At 45.5% G+C, this 22,165-nt stretch overlaps 1 protein-coding gene across 7 annotated transcripts in view; it reads right to left on the bottom strand.

Annotated features, from left to right (window-relative positions):
* Window positions 1-22,165, bottom strand: part of HECTD4 (HECT domain E3 ubiquitin protein ligase 4) — a 229,395-nt gene that overhangs the window by 29,838 nt on the left and 177,392 nt on the right. For all 7 annotated transcript variants that reach the window (XM_017847150.1, XM_017847162.1, XM_017847117.1 and 4 more), the window contains exons 51-60: window positions 21,336-21,472; window positions 20,718-20,844; window positions 17,000-17,137; window positions 15,200-15,336; window positions 12,215-12,375; window positions 8,129-8,310; window positions 6,583-6,788; window positions 6,174-6,304; window positions 5,671-5,876; window positions 3,893-4,072 (exon numbers count right to left, since the gene is read on the bottom strand). In XM_017847150.1, coding sequence (XP_017702639.1) covers window positions 3,893-4,072; window positions 5,671-5,876; window positions 6,174-6,304; window positions 6,583-6,788; window positions 8,129-8,310; window positions 12,215-12,375; window positions 15,200-15,336; window positions 17,000-17,137; window positions 20,718-20,844; window positions 21,336-21,472 — 1,605 coding nt within the window. The remainder of the gene's footprint in view (window positions 1-3,892; window positions 4,073-5,670; window positions 5,877-6,173; window positions 6,305-6,582; window positions 6,789-8,128; window positions 8,311-12,214; window positions 12,376-15,199; window positions 15,337-16,999; window positions 17,138-20,717; window positions 20,845-21,335; window positions 21,473-22,165) is intronic.

Here is a 22,165-nt window from a genome sequence, read left to right as displayed (position 1 = left end):
TCATCATGTTAGCCAGGCTGGTCTTGAACTTCTGGCCTCAAGTGGTCTGTGTGCCTCAGCCTCCCAAAGTGCTGGGATTACAGGTGTGAGCCACTGTACCTGGCCAAGGCTGGCATATTCTTTTTTGCTTTTTTGAGACGGAGTTGTGCTCTTCTTGCCCAGGCTGGAGTGCAATGGCGCAATCTTGGCTCACTACCACCTCTGCATCCTGGGTTCAAGCAATTCTCCTGCCTCAGCCTCCCGAGTTGCTGGGATTATAGGCATGTACCACCACACCCAGCTAATTTTGTATTTTTAGCAGAGACAGGGTTTCTCCATGTTGGTCAGGCTGGTCTCTAACTGCTGACCTCAGGTGATTCACCCGCCTCGGCCTCCCAAAGTGCTAGGATTATAGGTGTAAGCCACTGCGCCTGGCCAGCTGGCATATCCTTAAGAGAAAGTGGGCCAGAGTCCCAGAGCCTTTGACAGGGAACAGTATTCAGCTAGATTTTTGTGATGGCAACTCTTTTCTTTGAATGTATATAGGTATGTATGAATGGATGGACAGATGGACTGATTGACTGATTGAGACAGGGTCTCATTGTGTTGCCCTGGCTGGTCTTAAACTCCTGGACTCAAGTCATCCTTTTGCCTCAGCCTCCCAAAGTGCTGGGATTACAGGTGTGAGACACCAGGCCCAGCCTGTATTTATTTTTATGGGCACCTTTTAGTTATGCCAATGGATACTAACTTTGTATTTAGAGAAGTGATGTAAAGGTTTTCTTTTTTTTTTTGAGACAGAGTCCCGCCCTGTCACCCAGGCTGGAGTGTAGTGGCGTGATCTCGGCTCACTGCAAGCTCCACCTCCTGGTTTCACGCCATTCTTCTGCCTCAGCCTCCCGAGTAGCTGGGACCACAGGCGCCCGCCACCACGCCCAGCTAATGTTTTGTATTTTCAGTAGAGAAGGGGTTTCACCGTGTTAGCCAGAATGGTCTCGATCTCCTGACCTCGTGATCCACCTCGGCCTCCCAAAGTGCTGGGATTACAGGCATGAGCCACCGTGCCTGGCCAAGGTTTCCTTAAAACTGAATTTAAGTTTTAAAAAAGGAGGAGTTGATTGCAATAAAAACTGTTAAATAAATAAATGCTGGCTGGGTGCAGTGGCTCATGCCTATAATCCCAGTACTATGGGAGGCCAAGGCAGGTGGGTCACCTGAGGTCAGGAGACTGAGACCAGCTTGGCTAACATGGTGAAATCCCGTTTTTACTAAAAATACAAAAAAATTAGCTGGGCATGGTGGCGGGCGTCTGTACTCCCAACTACTCAGGAGGCTGGGGCAGTAGAATCACTTGAACCCAGGAGGCAGAGGTTGCAGTGAGCTGAGATCATGCCACTGCATTCCAGCCTAGGTGACACAGCGAGACTCCATTTCAAAAAAATAAAATAAGTAAGTAAATAAATGCTGATAGGCACAATTTGTGGACATGGCAACAATCATATAACGGTGGCATAATGACTGAAGTTTGGGAAACACTGTCTCGAACCACAAGATGGAACACACGTTTGTGCCAAGGTCTCCTTCGTACCAGACGCATATCTTACATTCACACATACCCTGGATATGAGTGGAAAGAGAGAAAGCTCATGTACGTTAAGACACGATTAGGGATCATGAACATCTAAAGCCTGCATCCCACTGAGCCAGCTGCCCTCACCCTGCAAAAGAGCAAACTGCAGTTTGCTACATCCAGATGGCTCTTGTACAGGATAAAAGATTACTGGCTGGGGGAATGCCAAGGGTCTGCTGAAGCTGACTTACTAAGTCCAGCACCTACCAACGAGGGGACTAAGCTTCCTGCTCTCTCAGGACTGACACTGCTTGCAAATTCTGGTTGGAAACAAGTTTGTGACTGTCCTGGAACATGGGCTCTCATAGAACCTTCACAGAGGACAGGTGTCCATGCTCCCCTCTCCGCTGGGGCACAGGGCTAGGCCCTCAGATGCCAGAACTATTCACGTCACCTCCGTTGTCCTTGCTTTACCGTTTAGCATTCATGTAAGATGACCTTGGAGATAATTCTTCACCAAAATTATACATGGCGGCCTATGAGCTGAAACTCATTCTCAGACAGTGTTCCCTGCTTATGTTCCCCCATCCACTCCCTGGGTGTTTTTCATTTTTTTGCAGAGAAAGGGTCTGGCTATGTTGCTCCATATCCTGAACTCAAGCGATCCTCTTGCCTCAGCCTCTCAAAGTGCTGGATTACAGGTGTGAGCCACTGCACTCGGCCCTCCTAGGGTGTATGAAAGAATTTGACTTGGTTGCCAACATTTAAAAATTGAGAAATTCACATCGACATTTGGATTCCTGGATTTTCTTGGAATAAGAAATTACGGTTCTGGCAGGAGCAGAGCCATGTTCTCCTGTAGCAGTGGGTGACAGGACACGTGTCCTCTGTGCCTCCAGCTCACCAAAGTCCCCCTGCCAACTTTCCTCTTTATTTCCCTCATTTAGCTGATCTGTTTGAACCCTGAAGGCACTGAAGGCATCCGAGTGTGCAACGTTTTCTGTTTTTTTGAGACGGAGTGTCACTTTTTTTGCCCAGGCTGGAGCGCAATGGCGCAATCTCGGCTCACTGCAACCTCTGCCTCCTGGGTTTCAAGCAATTCTCCTGCCTCAGCCTCCTGAGTAGCTGGGATTACAGGCATGCACCACCATGCCCGGCTAATTTTTTGTATTTAGTAGAGACAGGGTTTCATCATGTTGGTCAGGCTGGTCTCGTACTCCTGACCTCAGGTGATCCACCCACCTCGGCCTCCCAAAGTGCTGGGATTACAGGAGTGAGCCACCGCGCCCGGCCGAGTGTGCAATGTTTTCTTCCCTGCAACATCATGAAAAGATTAAAAAATATAGAAAGCCTGAAGAAATTATACAGTAAATACCTATGTACTTACCAGCTAGATTCCACCATAAACATGTTGCTGTATTTGCTCTACTACATATCTGTCTACCCCTCTATTCATCCACACACCCATCTTAGTTTTTGATTATTTCAAAATAAGTTGTAGACATCAGTATGCTTCCTCCCTACACACTTTTTTTTTTTTTTTTTGAGACGGAGTCTTGCTCTGTCGCCCGGGCTGGAGTGCAGTGGCCGGATCTCAGCTCACTGCAAGCTCCGCCTCCCGGGTTTACGCCATTCTCCTGCCTCAGCCTCTGGAGTAGCTGGGACTACAGGGGCCCGCCACCTCGCCCGGCTAGTTTTTTGTATTTTAGTAGAGACGGGGTTTCACCATGTTAGCCAGGATGGTCTCGATCTCCTGACCTCGTGATCTGCCCGTCTCGGCCTCCCAAAGTGCTGGGATTACAGGCTTGAGCCACGCGCCCGGCCTCCTCCCTACACACTTAAAGAGGTATATCATTAATTAAAGTTTAATATTTATTTAGAACTTGTTTAGGTAAATTTGCATATGGTAAAATGCACAACTTTCACATTTATCATTCCATGAGTTTTGCAACCTTTTTGACCCTTTGAGGAACTATGCAGTTATAACCTTTGATTTTGCAACATCGTTCATTTCCACACCACCCTTCACCCCTAAAGTTAACAATAATGGCCTATACTTCTGTTTTAAAGTAAAGTGGATAAAGTTAATCTTATTTTTGTCCTTCGTTAGTTGCCATTCCTCAAAATAATGAAAATACCCGACAAATCATGGATTTGGGAGTCTAGGTTGTACCTTAAGATCTATTCCCCAAGCCCACTTCAAACAACAGCAATCTGAAGGAGGCTGCAGCTGCCTGGGTTACCTGTGGCCACTCCCTGCACCACCTGGCAAGCTCCTTCCTCAGGCACCATGCCGGCTCCACTCACACCCTAGATTCCGATCCCCAGGGAAGGCAGCCTCACCTAGCAGCTCCACCACCTGCAGGAGGACGGATGTCGGAATGGTGTCAGGCTCATCTTCGGACTTTCCTTCACTGTCCTCTGATTTCCAGGACAGCAGCTGCTCTGCGAAGGCCATAGCCAGTGGGAACTCCAGGGGCAGGGAATGTAACACTAGAACTGCTCCAGGAGGTGGAGACACCCCTGCAAGAAGCACCCAGGAGGAAAGCAGGTGATTGGCAGCACCTGACCCAAATAAGCCTCACAAAAGATCCTGCCGGGTGTGCACGCAGAAACAGGGCTGGAGAGCCCACCCACTCATCTGCTCCAGGATGAGGACACATAACTCCCGACACTCTGGACAGTGGGCTGCAGGGACACGAGGAGATGGAGGCTATCCCTCCAGGGAGTCCACTTACTGGGGTGGATTCAGCGAATGGGACAAAGGGCAGAGATGAGAACAGAGGACACGCACTTGTCATTCAGTTAGATACCAACCAGAATGGGGACAGTAAGTAACACTTTAAAAGATGCCTCACTGGGATATTCCCAGCTTGGTAAAGAAATAATCAGTCCTTTGGTATGGCTGCAATCCCACTAAGACCATTATACTTATACAGTGGACCAGCAAGGGGTCCCCAAGACTTAAGACTACTGGCACCTTGGGTTTTGATTATCTTATCACCTTTTGTCACTGCCATGGCCTACATGTGACCAAAGCTGTCTACAGTGAAAGGAAGAAGGTCCAAGGCTTGATCCCCCTCACATCCTGCACTGTACCCCAAGCCCCTCTATAAACACCAGTCAGACAGAAGTCAGGGCATCAGAGGGCTTTGGACAAGTCAGAAGCAAACCACATTGGCTTGTGTACTCTGGGGTGAATGTTTACATGGTGATAATTGTGGAATGACAGAGATCCTCTGTTTTAAATGTTAAGTTTAAAATACAGCTAGTATAGGCAAAATACTATGAAAAACAGACTCTAATAACAAAGACCATAAAGTTGTTTAGCAATGACCAAATCACTTAAGAAATGTCCTTTCATTTCATTCCCTAAGATGCAGTGTCTCAAGGACTGGGGCTGTGGAGAAGCCCAGGCCTGTTATTTTGGCTAAAAGTTCATATGTGTTTTCTGTCTCTGGCAAACACGTGTCAGTCTTTTCCTGTCAAGCATGCCAAGAAGGAGCAGTGCAGGCCTGTGACAAGGATTTCCTTTCTTTTCTGTGCATACTCAGATACAGAGCCAGCGGGCCCTGGTGCATACAGAGGACAGGCAGTGACAGCTTCAGGGCATGTGGAGGCAGAGCCCTCATCTAACTCTAAAACCATGGAGGCTTCAAAAAATGCCCAGGAGATGAGAGCAATCGAGCTTCCAGTTAGATGAGGAGCAGACGCTCACAGTGGCCAGTGCCCTGGTGAGCCATGCTGAGAATTTGGTTAATGAGAACTCAAGGAATGGCAACTGGAATTATCATAGCCTGAGTCAGCTGTAAGGTTGTGATTGCTCTGGTTATATCATTCTAAACAGACACATCCCAGCACACACTTGTGAAAAGAAATGAAATCTCCAATGTAGTCTGGACAGCATCTGCCAGGCCTTCCCTAGGTAGGAAAGATAAGTCTTTTAATTTACTGCCTCTAAAAGAAACAGCAGTTTCTTCTAGAAGAAGTCCCAAGAAGTCCTATTCTTTATCAATAGGAATTGGAACATGCAAGGTACACAATTCATTATAGCTTCACAAAGAAGGCAAGCGGAGAATGACTCCAGCTGTTCTCATCACGACAAGCTGCTGGAGACTCACCCAGTTTGATGTGGACCCTGTCTGTGGAGAGGACCACAGAGGGGTACTGGTCAGCGGTGGGGGGAGGTGCAAGCCCAGTGTTGGCCGGGGATGCGTCCCGTGGGTAACAGGCAGCCTCGATGAGGTTCAGCTGGCCATTTCGCTTCACTTTGTGGCCGAGGCCGTATACAAGCACCCGTGCCCATGGCGCCTTGTACAGAGAGGAGCTGAGAAAGAGGGATGGGTGGGTGTTAATACAGGGTCTAGCCACGCACATGGGGACAGGCAGCATTGCCTTCTCACGAGGGGACATTAGATGAGAACTGGGCCCAAGTCATTTCCACCACACTTTAGAAGGTCGTTCTTTATAGACTAATTCCCCAAACACAGAAATATGGAGAGAACTGTAAGTCATTTGCATTAAAGAATCAAAGTGATTTGAATTTTTTTCCTTGGCCAGTTTCACTAGAATTTATTTAGCTTTCCTCTCCCCATCACCATCTTCTTGAGAACAGGCAACTTACTCTTTGCGGAATCCAGATTGACTTTCTTTACAAGACACAACAACAAAAGCTGCCCCAGGGAAATTCACGTCCATGTTGACTTTGGATTCGGAAATTGGGAACTCTTCGGAGGGGAACTGCTCTGGTGCTGTCTGCAAAGAGACATTGAATAAGGAAAGCCACGGGCTAAACACAGGGACAGCATTTCATCTTCTCATCTCACATGGCCCAGGAAATCAGCCAAACGACTAAATAGCCCTCTGGAAGGAAGCAACCTACAGATAAGATAAAGCAGAAGAGCTTCTAGGAAAAGGAAATCGAGAGGAATGGGGACTTGGAGGGGAAAGGAGAGTCATTTTCAGCAAGCCAGTGAGACTTCCAGTTAAAAACGGTTAACCACACTGCAGGAACATGAGCTTTAGACTTCTACCTGCAGGAAAGAGCAGATCTGTTTCGTCAGCTCTAAAAGGCTCTCTTCGCCCTGGTGCAGGGTCCGGGTGATGGCCACGTTGAGCCACTCTCTCACTGTCTGGGAGTTGCCCTGGTAAAAGAGGTCCGTGGCGGAGCAGTTCTGGGAATGGATGCAATGCTGTAAAGACTGCGCCAGGAGGATCGAACTGGAGCTGATGGTGCCGTCTGGGGACGGAAAGGAAACAGAAGTTGACAAGAATCAAAGCAGCCAGTAGCTGCGAGAGTCTAAGTAACAGACAATGAATAACCCATCCAGAAACCCCAGATGGGAGGGTTATCCTGGATATGATGTCCTGGATAACAGATGCCGGCAATCAGATCCTCTGCTTCAGGATGGTGGAGGGGGACCCACGAGATCAATGGGCTTCATACTTTTGCTTTCTTTTCAGCTGTGAAACTGTTTCCTAAAATAAAATCTACAGAGAGGCCCAGGTCTATGAAATATATCAAATGGGGCTGCTTGGATCCAGGGGTTCCCAGAGCCTGACCTGTCTGACTACCCTGGCCCGCCCTTGCAGGGTACCTCAGGGCAGAGCCTATAGAGCACACTTGATGCTTTCCAGGTATGTTTCAGGGCATCTAAGTTCTTGGGGTGGGCTGTAGACCCCAGGTGCTCATATGGGCCAGTAGAGATGTAGGGCATACATGCCCTGGCTGGGTGGGACCCCACAGTTCTGAGCTGGCGGGCAGCTACCCAGGATGCTGACTGAGCTTAGAATGCTATCTGCAAGTGAGCTTTGAGGGGTGCCCCCTGCCTGCCTCACCTCTTTTTTTTTTTGAGAGAGAGAGTCTTGCTCTATTGCCAGGCTGGAGTGCAGTGGCACGATCTCGGCTCATTGCAACTTCCACTTCCTGGGTTCAAGTGATTCTCCTGCCTCAGCCTCCCGAGTAGCTGGGTCTACAGGCACCCGCCACTACACCCAGCTAAGACCTCTTGTTCCCATCTTAGTTGCTGGGAGATCAAGGGGGCAGGTCAGAGGCTGAGATGCCAGGGGAAGACAGAAAGGGCCCCTCAGTCCTGGACGGGGCTGAGGGCAGACTCATCACCTGGCATTCACTGGGTAGCAGACACAGCCCTCATGCCAAGGGCACACAGGCTGGCCTCTGGAACAGCCTCACCAGAACTTATAATGAACCAAATAGGTCTGCTTTGGAGGACGCTGATGACAGGAACATTCCCTTTCTTTCTAATGTCAAATACAATGTCTGTGGCAACAATACAGTGACTTGGCTTCATAAATAATACTTAATTTTCTTTGATCCACAATTATTCTGGGAAACTCGATGAATGCTTAACAGAGTAATGACTCAAGAGAGTAATCCATTAAATTTTTCAAAGAGTGAGAAAGCCCTGCCAGGAGAATCCCAGTTCCTGGGTGCAATTTCTCACGTGAGCCTATGCGCACAATGAGGCACTTCTCGCCCTCACGCGGAAATGACTACACTATGCACAGCACCCGCCTGGTGCTGAGTCCCAGAGTGACAGCAGCAAAGCCAAGTTTTACCTGGGAGGGGAGGTGCGAGGAGCTGATTGGACAGCAGCTGCAGGTGCTCCAGGGTAATGTCCCGGATGGCAGGGATGTGGAAGAGGCGGGTGAACAAGTGAGGCAACTTGGGGGCGAAGATATTGAGCAGGGCCATGCGGCAGTACAGCCTGGCCAGTGCAGCCTCGCAGCGCAGCAGCTCCCTGCAAGGGAAAAGGTAAATGCTCAAAGCCCTGATGCTCTGGCCCCCATACTGGGACCAGGCCGCAGGTTCTGAAGGGAAAGGATCCCATCTCAGGCTTTCCTTCCAGCCTGATGTTCCAAACCCTAAGGGAGTCACTTGAGTTTTAAACAAAAGTCACATTGAGTTATATTGTTATGTTTGATTTTTCCCAGCTCAAAAAAGCACTGTAGGGAAAAAAATAAAAATACACGTCCACACAAAATTTGTACATGCATGTTTTCGCTTTTGTTTTTCTTTTTGAGACGGAGTCTCACTCTGTCGCCCAGGCTGAAGTGCCGTGGCACGATCTTGGCTCACTGTAAGCTCTGTCTCCCAGGTTCATGCCATTCTCCTGCCTCAGCCTCCCAAGTAGCTGGGACCACAGGCTCCCGCCACCACGCCTGGCTAATTCCAACATATCAATAGGATACCAGTATTGCACCAGCACACCTTCACTGCGGAGGTATGTTTCTACCTGCACCAATTCATTCACCTACAATAGGAAAAGAAAACGTCTGTTTGTGCTGTTTGCTTTTGTTTTCTGTGTGTATGTGTGTGTGTGTGTGTGTGTGTGTGTGTGTGTATTTTTAGTCCAGGCTTTTAGGTATTATAATGTGTAACTAATTGCAATTTCATAGACAAAACAAATGAAAGAGAATTCACAATACATTGTTGAAACACATAAGTAATCTTATTACTATATAAACTTGCTATATGCTTTTCTAAGAAAATAACAAAATAACAAACATCAGAAATCAGAGATCTTATTTTATTTTTTTTGAGATGGAGTCTCACTGTGTCACCTAGGCTGGAGTGCAGTGGTGTCATCTTGGCACACTGCAGTCTCCGCCTCCCAGGCATGTTTTCTATGTCTTCCAATACCAAGACCACCACATTAACACCGAGTAAACGTCCTACACTTGTAAGTTGACTGTAGCTCTACAAGGACTTTCTTGCCTTCTCTCTCAGTTGCTAGTCAGCAGTCAACAGATTTCATCTATCAAAGATGTCTGCTAAAAAATATGACCAAAAGACTTATTAAATAAAGCTTTAAAAGCTTTTAATTACCATGTTGACATTCAAGCATGTATGTTTGGGGACCTTTTCAGCATCTGTTTTGGGTCTACAGTGTGTGTCAGGGCCTAGCTTAGGCACTGGGGACTCTAGCAACCTCTGCCTCCTGGGATCAAGTGATTCTCATGCCTCAGCCTCCTGAGTAGCTGGGACCATCAGCACATGACACCAGACCTGGCTAATTTTTGTATTTTTAGTAGAGATGGGGTTTCACCTGTTGGCCAGGCTGGTCTTGAACTCCTGGCCTCAAGTGATCCACCCACCTTGGCCTTCCAAAGTGCTGGGATTACAGGTGTAAGCCGCCGCACCCAGCCCACAAGAACAAACTTTAACAAGCAAAATAACAGCAGTAAAAACATCAGGTCCTGGGAGAGCATTAAAATACTGTAGTTTCCTGACAAAGAGCACCTGGACAGTCACCTCAGATGGTGAGGGCAGAGCTTTTGGAAGAGGTGAGTATTCACTGAGATCTGAATTACAGAATGAGACAGTCAGGGGGAACTCGGGCCATCCTTAAGGAAGAAGCACACTAGCTGTGTGAGCACCACAGATGAGGGGCTGCCAAGCTCAGAGGCTCCTGTGGGGTTTTGTGAGGCAGGTTAGGGTTTGAATGTACTTGATGGGAAGGTGTGCATTAGAGGAGGGAGAGCTGATTTCTGTGTCTAAAAGATCGCTCCAGCTGTTGTGGAGAGGAGAGCCGAGGCCTGGGCTGTTGTGGTGGAGGTGGGAATGGAGACATGTGCAGATGAGGACATATTTTGGAACAGTCAATGGCACTTGCCGACAGCTCTCTTGAGGAAAAAGGATGGCTCGTGGCACCCCTTCCAGATATGGGGAGGCCAGTGGTAGAGGAGATTTTGGGGAAAAATTCAGATTCTACCTCACACACTAAATTTTAGGGGCTAATGAGATTATTTGTGAGTTAAGGGTCAACAAAACCGTATCCTTGTCTACCTCAGAACTGCCTTTGGTTAAGCTGTTTTAAAGTCAGTTCTTCTGAAAACGTGACAAAGAATGTCGGCAACATCACAAGGCACTGCTTATGATACTAGTGACCCCTCACAGGCAAGCTGTGTCTAAATGGGGAGGACTGTGAAGAACATTCTTGGTGGGAAGCCACAGCTTTGAGGCTTCTGGAGCATGGTGATGCCTGTAACTGGGCATGCCTCTTGCTCGAATCCCTGGAAGTCATGCTTGTGGAGTGTTCACAAGATATATCAGCTTGGATTAGGACATGGGGCTGTTCAGTCACTGGCTGCAGGAGCCCTGCCGTGGGACATTTCTCCTTCACACTGGAGTTGACACTTGGGTAGGTATGTTGGTGGGGTCAGTAGGTAGGGTCAGGGAATAGCCCCTGAAATTCTATGTGGACAACTGTGAGGACTCCTGTTGAAGAAACATTCATGATGTTGCCTGTGGTATGCCTACTTCCTGTCCTGTATCTTCCTAAGTAAAGCTAAGAAGGTCACGTGTGACCTATTTTGGTCTTGTGAATTTGATTGACTCATTGAACTTAAGATCACCTAAACGCTGCAATGCAATCTCAAGCGGAGATGGTCTATCTCAAGAGGTCTTGCCGTCTAGATAGATAAACATATCTGAAGTTCCAGTGAGAGATGAGAGCTGGTGATACACTCAACTTGGTTCAAAATTGTCAACATCATGAGAAATTGTGATGGCTAATGGATGAACAGCATGAAAATAGTTTCTGGAAATTTTATTAGAGAACTCCATTTATTATTATATTTTCCTCTGAATTATTGCAAGAAATTTTAAGATGGAAAGGAATAATTCTCAGGGGAATTGGTAATGGTGAATATGAGGGAGCTTTGCCAGATCTTTAGTTTCAGCCCACTGAGGGCAGGCACATGCCTCCAACACCTTCTCTTCTCTTCTGGAAGCCTGCACGGTGCTAGGCACATAGAAAGGACTCAAGCAATACCTGATCAGCTTCACAGGGAAAGGAGCTTACACTGTATCTGGACATCTTCTTACCTTTTCTTGACTTGCTTTACTCTCCGTAACTTTCTCCACAACGCTCTTCCAATCTGTGGAATGTGATGGCTATTCATCCATTAGCCATCACAAATTCTCACGATGTTGACAATTTTGAACCAAGTTGAGTGTATCTCCAGTTCTCATCTCTCACTGGAACTCCAGATACACTTGTCTGTCTAGACGGCAAGACCTCTTGCTGTCTCCACTTAAGACTGCATTGCAGCGTTTGGGTGGTCTTAAGTTCAATGAGTCAGTCAATCTCTAGCTACCCACTAGTCCCCCCAAATCACAGCAGGGTGCATGTTGCATAAGCCAGATGATTCTAGATTCCCCAACTTTTTTTTTTTTTTTTTTGAGACGGGGTCTCTCTTTGTCACCCAGGTTGGAGTGCAGTGGCACAATCTCAGTTCACTGCAATCTCTGTCTCCCGGGTTCAATAGATTCTCCTGCCTTAGCCTCCAGAGTAGCTGGTATTACAGGTGCCATCACCAAGATCGGCTAATTTTTGTATTTTTAGTAGAGATGCTGTTTCACCAGGTTGGCTGGGATGGTATCAAACTTGTGACCTCAAGTGATCTGCTCACCTGGGCCTCCCAAAGTGCTGGGACTATGGGCCTGAGCTACTGTGCCTGGCCCCCAGATCCCCTGACTTTTCTTCACACCTCCTGCAATTTTGCTGTTATCTTTATTAGCTGCCTTCTCTAAGTGTTAGCTTTGAAGGAAAAACTTTCTTGCCAAGGATAAATGGTACATGTGGTAGAGTGAGGTTGGTGGAGTTCTGTGACCCAGTAGAAAGAAGGGCCCAACTGTACCTGTGAATTTGAAGGTTGGTATTGTCCAGTGTGACCAGCCCATTGGTGGCAGTCCTTCGGTAGCCTGCTGGGGGCCTTTCCAACATATCAATAGGATACCAGTATCGCACCAGCACACCTTCACTGCGGAGGTATGTTTCTACCTGCACCAATTCATTCACCTACAATAGGAAAAGAAAACGTCTGTTTGTGCTGTTTGCTTTTGTTTTCTGTGTGTATGTGTGTGTGTGTGTGTGTGTGTGTGTGTATTTTTAGTCCAGGCTTTTAGGTATTATAATGTGTAACTAATTGCAATTTCATAGACAAAACAAATGAAAGAGAATTCACAATACATTGTTGAAACACATAAGTAATCTTATTACTATATAAACTTGCTATATGCTTTTCTAAGAAAATAACAAAATAACAAACATCAGAAATCAGAGATCTTATTTTATTTTTTTTGAGATGGAGTCTCACTGTGTCACCTAGGCTGGAGTGCAGTGGTGTCATCTTGGCACACTGCAGTCTCCGCCTCCCAGGTTCAAGAGATTTTCCTGTCTCAGCCTCCCGAGTAGCTGGGACTATAGGCACCCACCACTGTGACTAGCTAATTTTTGTATTTTTAGTGGAGACGGGGTTTCACCATGTTGGCCAGGCTGGTCTTAAACTCCTTACCTCAAGTGATCCACCTGCCTTGGCCTCCCAAAGTGCTGGGATTACAGACGTGAGCCACCATGCCCAGCCAGGAATCACAGAGATTTTAAATGAATTCTTAAATATAAATGTGAATTAACGACATACTAGAAAGGCCAAAAGCCAGTTATTAAAAAAAAAAACAACTTCAATCAAAATAAAAACAGTACAAGATAATATATACATAAACACACACACAACCAGACTAATATATATATCTATATATTTATACATATATATAACCAGACTATAGCAATAAATGCTAGTTTCATGCCATTGATTTAGTCTAAGTTCAAAGACATCTGCTTAGTACTGAGTGTTTTAGTTTTTCCATACCAGATGGAAAATTTTAATTGATACAATAAAGATTTTCAATGTAATCATAAGTTAGCAATTTAAAGAGAATAGTGCTATATTTCCAGCACACACTATTGCTAGGTAAAATGTATGTTTATTGTTTTTATGTTAATAATATCTTAAAAGGAGGGAATCTGTCTGATATCTCTATTTTATTGCTAGGAACATAAAAAGTAAGCTCATACATATGCATTTTGGATGCAAATACCAATGCAATTTTCATTTAGGGATTATTAAAATGGAGAGAAATTACCATAGAAATAACAGAATGATTACTATAAGGACATTTCTATTTTTCTAACTTTTATTTTCACACATTTAGATTGCTCAAAAATATTGTCAGTAATGTATTTTCTTATAATCAGAGTCAGAAGTTTGCATCAGAAGGCAGTGGGAGATTAACAGTATTATTGATGGAATTTTCCATTTGAAAGTTCACCTCAGTGACCACCGGTCACTAGCCCCTCTAAACAAATTTAATGAGTTAAATTACATTCTGACAAAATAGTCAGATGATGTAATTTTTTTTTTTTTTTTGAGACAGAGTCTTGCTCTGTTGCCCAGGTTGGAGTGCCATAGCATGATCTCGGCTCACTGCAACCTCTGCCTCTGGGGTTCAAGCAATTCTCCTGCCTCGGCCTCCCAAGTAGCTAGGATTACAGGTTCACGCCACTATGTCCAGCTAATTTTTGTATTTTCAGTAGAGATGGAGTTTCGTCATGTTGGCTAGGCTGGTCTCAAGCTCCTGACCTCAACTGATCCACCTGCCTCGGCCTCCCAAAGTGCTGGGATTACAGGCATGAGCCACCGCACCTGGCCTAAAGATGTACATTTTTTCAAGGTAAATTTCAAAGCATTAATGGAATCTAATATCATCTGTATCTCTCTAGACAGATACCAAAGTTTATATCTATACAGTGATTGATAATATTAATATTTTATCAGAGACTCTCAGGCTTGATCTGCATATTATTTCACCAGTTTTTCCTGCATAGGAAGCTTCTCAAATACAAGGATGTGCATGCAACCTCAGAATCACAGTCATGGCTTTCAAACAGAGTCTCTTTTCAAAAGAAAGCTTTGGCCTTGTCCTCTCTCACTCGCTTACTTCTCTGCCCCTACCCCTAAAAGTCCTAGCTGTGTCCTAGGAGGGAGCTTTGCAAAATGGAGGAGGAAACTACTGATCCAGTTTAATACACTCATTTTACAGATACAGAAATTGAAGCTGAGAGATTCAGTGCGATGACGTGATCAAAATGACACAACTTTTTTCTTTTTCTCTTTGGAGAGAGGGACTCACTCTGTTGCCCAGGCTGGAGAGCACTGACACCATCACAGCTCACTGCAGCCTTGACCTCCCAGACTCAAAACAATCCTCCCACCTTAGCCTCCCACATACCTGGGACTACAGATATGCCCACCATGACTGGCTAATTTTTTGCAGCGACAGGGTCTCGCCATGTTGCCCAGGCTGGTCTCGAACTCCTGGGCTCAAGTAATCCTCCTTTCTCGGCCTCCCAAAGTGCTGGGATTACAGGCATGAGCCCCATGCCCAGCCTATTTCTTTGATTTGTGTCTCTATGACCATCATGACAATGACAGATCAACCATTCATCAAGGACAATGGGGACTTTTCCCTGGGAACTTAGGTAGATACAATGCAGGAACAGTCTGAACGTGCTGGACAGAAAATAATGGTAGAGGTGGTGTGGTCTGAAGGCACTGACAGCTTTGAGACTGGACAGCCTCCTATCTACTGTCAGCCCTGATCTGAGTCCCTGAGGAGAGCTCAGGCAAGTCAATTGGCATTAGAGCATTTTTGCTTTGTGTCTTCGTCCTTAATTTGAAGAGAAACTTATCTGTATAATCACTTTTTAAGGTACTTGAGAATCTGGGCATGACAGCCTCAGTATACATAAAATAGCTTATTAATCAGAATGGCTGTTCACTCACTGAATCAACATCTAAGACGACTCCATGAAGCCCAAAGGTTTTCAGCATCCCTCGGATGGCAAATTTTGGCAGAGCAGTTCCAACAGCACTGCTGGCTACATTATTGCTGTCTGGAGAGCGGGTTACTACTGTGAGACCTGAAGAGTGTAGAGGGAGAAGTTTTTCAGGAAAAAGTACCACTGCATCTGGGTTCTTACATTTAGCATCTAAAATAGCTCTCCAGATAAAAATAAAATAATAAAATACAATGAAATAAAATAGCTCTACGGGCTTCAACAGAACCCTCAGTTTTGTTATAACCAAGCAAGAACACAACTCAGTCGGGAAGGTAATATAATAGAACGTTGTAAAAGCTGTTACAATTCAAGAATAAAAAGACAAATAAGCCAGTTTAAAGTGGGCAAAGAATTTTTTATTTGTTTTTTGAGACAGAGCCTTGCTCTGTGGCCCAGGTTGGAGTGCAGTGGTGTGATCACGGGTCATTGCAACCTCTGCCTCCCAGGTTCAAGTGATTCTCCTGCCTCAGCCTTCGGAGTAGCTGGGATTACAGGAGTGCACCACCAGGTCCGGCTATTTTCTATATTTTTAGTAGCGATGGAGTTTCACCGTGTTGGCCAGGCTGGTCTTGAACTCCTGGCCTCAGGTGATCCGCCTGCCTTGGCCTCCCAAAGTGCTGGGATTACAGGTGTGAGCCACCACCCCTGGCCAGTGGGCAAAGAATTTGAATAAACATTCCTCCAAAGAGAAATGGAAAGATACAAATGAAAAGATGTTCAACATCATTAGTCATTAGAGAAATGCAAGTCAAAGCCACAATGAGGTACTACCTCATGCCCACTAAAATTGCCAAAATAAAAAAGACAATTAATAACAAGTGTTGGCAAGGATGTGGGGAAACTGGAGCCCTCGGTGTAATCGCTTTGGAAACTAGTTTGGTTGTTCTTCAAAAGTTGAACATAAAGTTACCATGTGATACAGCAATTCTACTCCCACATATATACCTGAGAGAAATGAAAACACATATCTACACAAAAATGTACACACAAATGTTCATAGCAGTATCAGTAGTAGCAGTAGATTAGTGGTTCCCAGAGGCCAGGGGGAGGGAGGAATGAGAAGTGATGAGGGCACACGATTTCTTTTTGTGGGGATGAAAATGTTCTGGAATTAAATAGAGGCAATGTTTTGATGGTTGCATAGCTTTGTGAATACACTAAAATCACTAAATTGTATACTTTAAAAGGGTATTTTATGATGTGTGAATTACATCGCAAAAAAAGAGAGATGAAAAGTAAATATATATTCCCCTGCCTTGCCTACGATGTTCTGGTATTTTATGAAGGTCTTCTGGTAACTCTAAAATAGTGGTTTTCAATTATCTTTTTTTGTGCTTTTCTGTATTTCCCTCATTTCTTTAAAATATGCAATAGACTTTTAACCAAAGAGAATACATTTTATTAAAATTCTAAAAAGCCCAGTTTAGCCATGTGCATGTGGTTTATCACCTCAGAATACAGGGGACTAAGCCTGAGAGGCCCATCTGTAAACCTCAGCCTGGGCCCTACCTCTCTTCTTGTGCAGCTGCCTGCCCCACTCAGCTAATGCTACTGAATTCTGGGAAGCGGGAAGGGCTCCACCAGGCTTGCTCTAGGGCTTCACATGGGGTGTGTGGAAGAGGTCAGCTCAAAGAGTAAGGAGAGTCACCCTAGAAGAGCTACCAGCTGCTTGTGCACATTAAGGAAAATTCAACCTCTCATTTCAAAGGAAATTTCATAGGTGGAGTAAGGAGGAAAGCAAAACCTTTTCGAACTTTATCAATTGTGAACTTGTTTGCTTCGTCTTTAATGTCTTCAATGGTGGGAAGATAAAGGTCTCTTGGGATGCCACCATTCTCTTCATAGAGAAATTCAACCGTCTGTCGGGCAATATCCACCATACCTAAAAAATATAACAGCACTGGGTAACTCCCCAAAGAGTACACACAGATCAACCACGACACTAAGTTACATGCAGAGTGAAATGATAAGGGAATCTTTCAAACACTATTTATGGGAGTATGTAATCCTTTGGCAAAGGAAATTATGCAGTATCTACCATGTTTGGAATACTAAATGCACTACTTTTAGGAATGTCTCAAATCTCTTCCACAGAAATATAAGCACTAAGGCCAGGCACAGTGGCTCACACCTGTAATCCCAGCACGTGGGGAGGCTGAGGCAGGTAGATCACTTGAGGCCAGGAGTTCAAGACCAGCCTGGCCAACATGGTGAAACTCTATCTCTACTAAAAATACAAAAAGTAGCCAGGCATGGTGGTGGGCGCCTGTAATCCCAGCTATTCGGGAGGTTGAGGCAGGAGAATCGCTTGAACCCGGGAGACAGAGGTTGCAATGAGCCAAGCTGGCGCCACTGCACTCCAGCCTGAGCGACAGGGAAAGACTCCATCTCAAAAAAAAAAAAAAAAAAAAAGGCCAGGCGTGGTGGTTCATGCCTGTAATCCCAACACTTTGGGAGGCCGAGGTGGGTAGATCACCTGAGGTCAGGAATTCGAGACCAGCCTGGCCAACATGGCAAAACCCCGTCTCTATTAAAAATACAAATTAGCTGGGTGTGGTGGCAGATGCCTATAATCTCAGCTACTTGGGAGGCTAAGGCAGGAGAATTGCTTGAACCCGGGAGGTGGAGGTTGCAGTGAGCTGAGACTGCGTCATTGCACTGCAGCCTGGGAGACAGAGTAAGACTCTGTCTCAAAAAAAAAAAAAAGAAAAGAAAGAAAGAAAGAAATACAAGCACTAGTGTGCAAAGGTATGGCTAAAAATGGTCCATTATTTTGCAGTTATTTCATATTCGTTAACTCAAAATAACAAATTACAGGATAAACGGAGAGGAAGAAGAAAGTGAGGGTAACATTTCTTTTTCTTTTCTTTTCTTTCTTTCTTTCCTTTTTTTTTTTCTTTGAGACAGAGTCTTGCTGTGTTGCCCAGGCTGGAGTGCAGAGGTGCAATCTCAGCCCACTGCAACTTCCATCTCCCAGGCTCAAGCGATTCTCATGCTTCAGCCTCTCAAGTAGTTGGGATTACAGGCGCGCACCACTACACTTGGCTAATATTTTGTATTTTAGTAGAGATGGGTATTTTAGTAGAGATGGGGGTTCACCATGTTGCCTAGGCTGGTCTCAAAACTCCTGACCTCAAGTGATTCGCCTGCCTTGGCCTCCCAAAGTGCTGAGATTACAGGTGTGAGCCACTGTGCTGGGCCATGTTTATTTCTTTATATATTTTTGTACTGTTTGATTTTTACTGCAATAAACACATGTTGCTTGTTTAGGAGAGAAAGAGGGCTATATGAGCTTCTTCTATCCACTTACTGAGATTGCTCTTTCTTCCCAGAGAAAGAACATACGATTATGTTTGATAGCAACAGCTACTATTGATTAATAAACCAAGAAAATAAATGTCCAAAGACCTAGGAGGAAAAGCATTATGGAAAGAAAGCAAAATGGGCACAATTCCTCCATATCCTGTTGTCACCTTAGGCCCCATAGCACCCAGGACGTTGTGGGTGAAAGGGCAGGTGTTGGCCGGGCACGGTGGCTCAAGCCTGTAATCCCAGCACTTTGGGAGGCCGAGACGGGTGGATCACGAGGTCAGGAGATCGAGACCATCCTGGCTAACACGGTGAAACCCCGTCTCTACTAAAAAAATACAAAAAACTAGCCGGGTGAGGTGGCGGGCGCCCGTAGTCCCAGCTACTCGGGAGGCTGAGGCAGGTGAATGGCGTAAACCCAGGAGGCGGAGCTTGCAGTGAGCTGAGATTCGGCCACCGCACTCCAGCCCGGGCGACAGAGTGAGACTCCGTCTCAAAAAAAAAAGAAAGGGTAGGTGTTGGTCTGGGGCGGTGGCTCACACCTGTAATCCCAGCACTTTGGAGGCTCAAGTGGGAAGACTGTTTGAAGCCAGGAGTTCAAGACCAGCCTGAGGGACATAGCAATACCCTGTCTCTACAAAAAATAAAAAAATTAGCCAGGCATGGTAGTGAGTGCCTGTAGTCCCAGATACTGGGGAAGCTGAAGCAGGAGGATCTCTTGAGCCCAAGAGTTTGAGGCTGCAATGAGCTATGATCGCACCACTGCACTCCAGCCCAGGTAATATAGAGCGAGACTCTCTCAAAAAAATAATTTAAAAAGTGGGTGTTGATAGCATCTGCTTTTATTTTATTTATTTACTTTTTTGAGACGGAGTCTCACTCTGTTGCCCAGGCTGGAGTGCAGTGGCACAATCTCCACTCACTGCAAGCTCCGCTTCCTGGGTTCATGCCATTCTCCTGCCTTGGGCTCCCAAGTAGCTGGGACTACCAGCGCCCACCACCACTCCTGGCTAATTTTTTGTATTTTTAGTAGAGACGGGGTTTCACCACGTTAGCCAGGATGGTCTCAATCTCCTGACCTCGTGATCTGCCCGCCTCGGCATCCCAAAGTATTGGGATTACAGGCGTGAGGCACTGCGCCCAGCCTGGAACCTGTTTTTTTTAATACAAGGCCAAACTCCATCCCACCTATCTACCGTTCTTTTATTCACTGGTCTTACTGTAAGGAAAAAGTATGGCAATTTTCTGAGCAGAGTTTAAAAGGGGGCTGTGATTAGAGACAGATGCTTTTGGAAATAAGTGTTAGAATAAACAAGAAATTGTGGCCTAATATTATAAGATTAGGGAACAATAATCTTTGCAATGTTTCCAAAAAGAACAGTGGGTATAAGAAAAAAATACCATTTGTTTGTTTGTTTATTTATTTATTTATTTATTTTTTGAGACAGAGTCTCGTTCTATGTTGCCCAGGCTGGAGTGCAGTAGCACAATCTTGGCTCACTGCCGCTTCTGCCTCCTGGGTTCAAGCGATTCTCCTGCCTCAGCCACCGGAGTAGCTTGCACTATAGGCGTGTGCCACCACACCCAGCTAATTTTCTATTTTCAGTAGAGACGGGGTTTCGCCATGTTGGCCAGGCTGGTCTCAAACTCCTGACCTCAGGTGATCCACCCACCTTAGCCTCCCAAAGTGCTGGAATTACAGGCGTGAGCCACCATGGCCGGCCAAAAATACTGTTTAATAAGCAGAATCAGGGAACAGTGAGAGACTGCCATATCAACCTTGCAGAGCACAAATTCCATTGTAAAGATGGGGAAAGCCCAGAGATGTTAAGTAATTTTCTTAAGTCCACACAGCTGGTAAATAGTGTGACTTCAGATGTGACTGTTAACCACCAGACCACAGAGTTTCCCATTATAACCACTCCAGCTTCATTGCAGCAGCCCATCAACCCAAAATATTCAGGTAAATTGACAAGCAAATCAAAGTCCAGCAATGAAAACAAAAGATCAGAGTTCACTAAAGGTAAGATCAAAGACACTGTTAAGTCTGGTGCAACATTGGATGAGTCTCTCCTGATTTACGTTCTGATTTTCATGCAACTCCTCACTTCAAGTCATGAAGTAACCTCCTTAGCGAACAAAAAGTACCAGACCTAGCTGTAAGGCTCCCTTTATCTGGTCCAGGCCTGATTTCCGCTCTGCTTCATTGCGGAAGCGTCTTCGGATGGTAGGAAAAACCTTGGTCTCCCATGCTTTCACCAGCAGGGCGTAGTGGTCCTCCTGGAAGGAGAAGGAACCTCATGAATGGAGAAGGAACACCTGGTGCAGGTATCATTGTTTCCCTAACTTACAGCCCTCACCCTGAGGTCTTCACCCCACTTAAATGCCAGTAATAGAAAGATCAGGCATGGACCCCTGTACCAGACACACCCCCAGATGCCAGGGCAGGGAACAGCAAGACTAGGGCAAGCTCTTCCTTTCCCTCTAAAGAAGCCATAGAAGCATTGTCACAGGATTCTGAACTATTGCAAAGCACTTCACTTCTCCTGGATCTTAACTGGGCAAAATGGCCCAACGGATAGCGCTATTGATAGAGGTTTAGAAAAATGAACACTCTAAGATTCATTCACTGTTCAAGCACGATGATGTCACTGAGAGTAACAACACCAGTTTTACACTCGCACATCAAAATCACTCCGTGAGGCTTGTCCTAGTCACCAGGGAGCTAAGCAAATGCTGCTGAGTCCTGATCTAAGCCGTGGGTCTCTTACCTGCGGGATGTCATCATCGTCATCATCATCGCTCTCATCATCTGCAATGGGAGGTGGGTGAGGGTCTGGGCCAGAGGTGATGAAATTCTCATAGCTGAGCTCGACTTTATAATGACAGGAGGTGTCACTATCATATTCTGTAACAGAGCACAAGGACAGTGAATTCTAAACAAGAGCAGGCTAGAAAAATCCTTAACTTCTTACCCTTAGACAAACCAGATTATCTTAATTTGCATGATAGGAAGACTCCTAGTATGCTGAGGAATTTTAAATCACAGAGTCTAGGAATAACTAATTATCTATAATTACCCTGAATCCTAAAATAGTTTTTATGAGTATAATTCATTCAATTGAGAGAAGAATTTAGAAAGTCCTTCACTATGGATAGAACTAAACAGAACTTTTTTTTTTTTTCAGACAGAAGCTCACTCTGTTGCCTAGGTTGGCATGCAGTGGTGTGAAGACAGCTCACTGCAGCTAAACCTCCTGGGCTCCAGTCCCACCTGAGTGGCTGGGACTACAAGTGTGTGCCACCACACCAGGCTATTTTTAAAATTTTTTGTAGAGACAGGGTCTCACTGTGTTGCCTAGGTTGGTCTCAATCTCCTGGACTCAAGCTACCCTCCTTCCTTGACCTCCCAGTGTTGGGATTATAGATGTGAGCCATGGTGCCTGGCCCTAAACAGAGTCTTAAAATAGTTTGCAAACCAGTATCCCAAGGGCCAAATATGGCTTGCAGACATCCTTACTTTGGTGAGCTGTTTAATTTTATGACAAAATTGTTACAAGTAATTATAAAAGGTTTTTTTTTTTTTTTTTTTTTTTTTTTT

This window comes from Rhinopithecus bieti, unplaced genomic scaffold (genome assembly GCF_001698545.2).
Source record: "Rhinopithecus bieti isolate Rb0 unplaced genomic scaffold, ASM169854v2 scaffold_947, whole genome shotgun sequence".
Taxonomy (NCBI): Eukaryota; Metazoa; Chordata; class Mammalia; order Primates; family Cercopithecidae; genus Rhinopithecus; species Rhinopithecus bieti.
The sequence above is the reverse complement of the archived record's forward strand: the minus strand, read 5'-3'. Positions and strand labels throughout refer to the sequence as shown.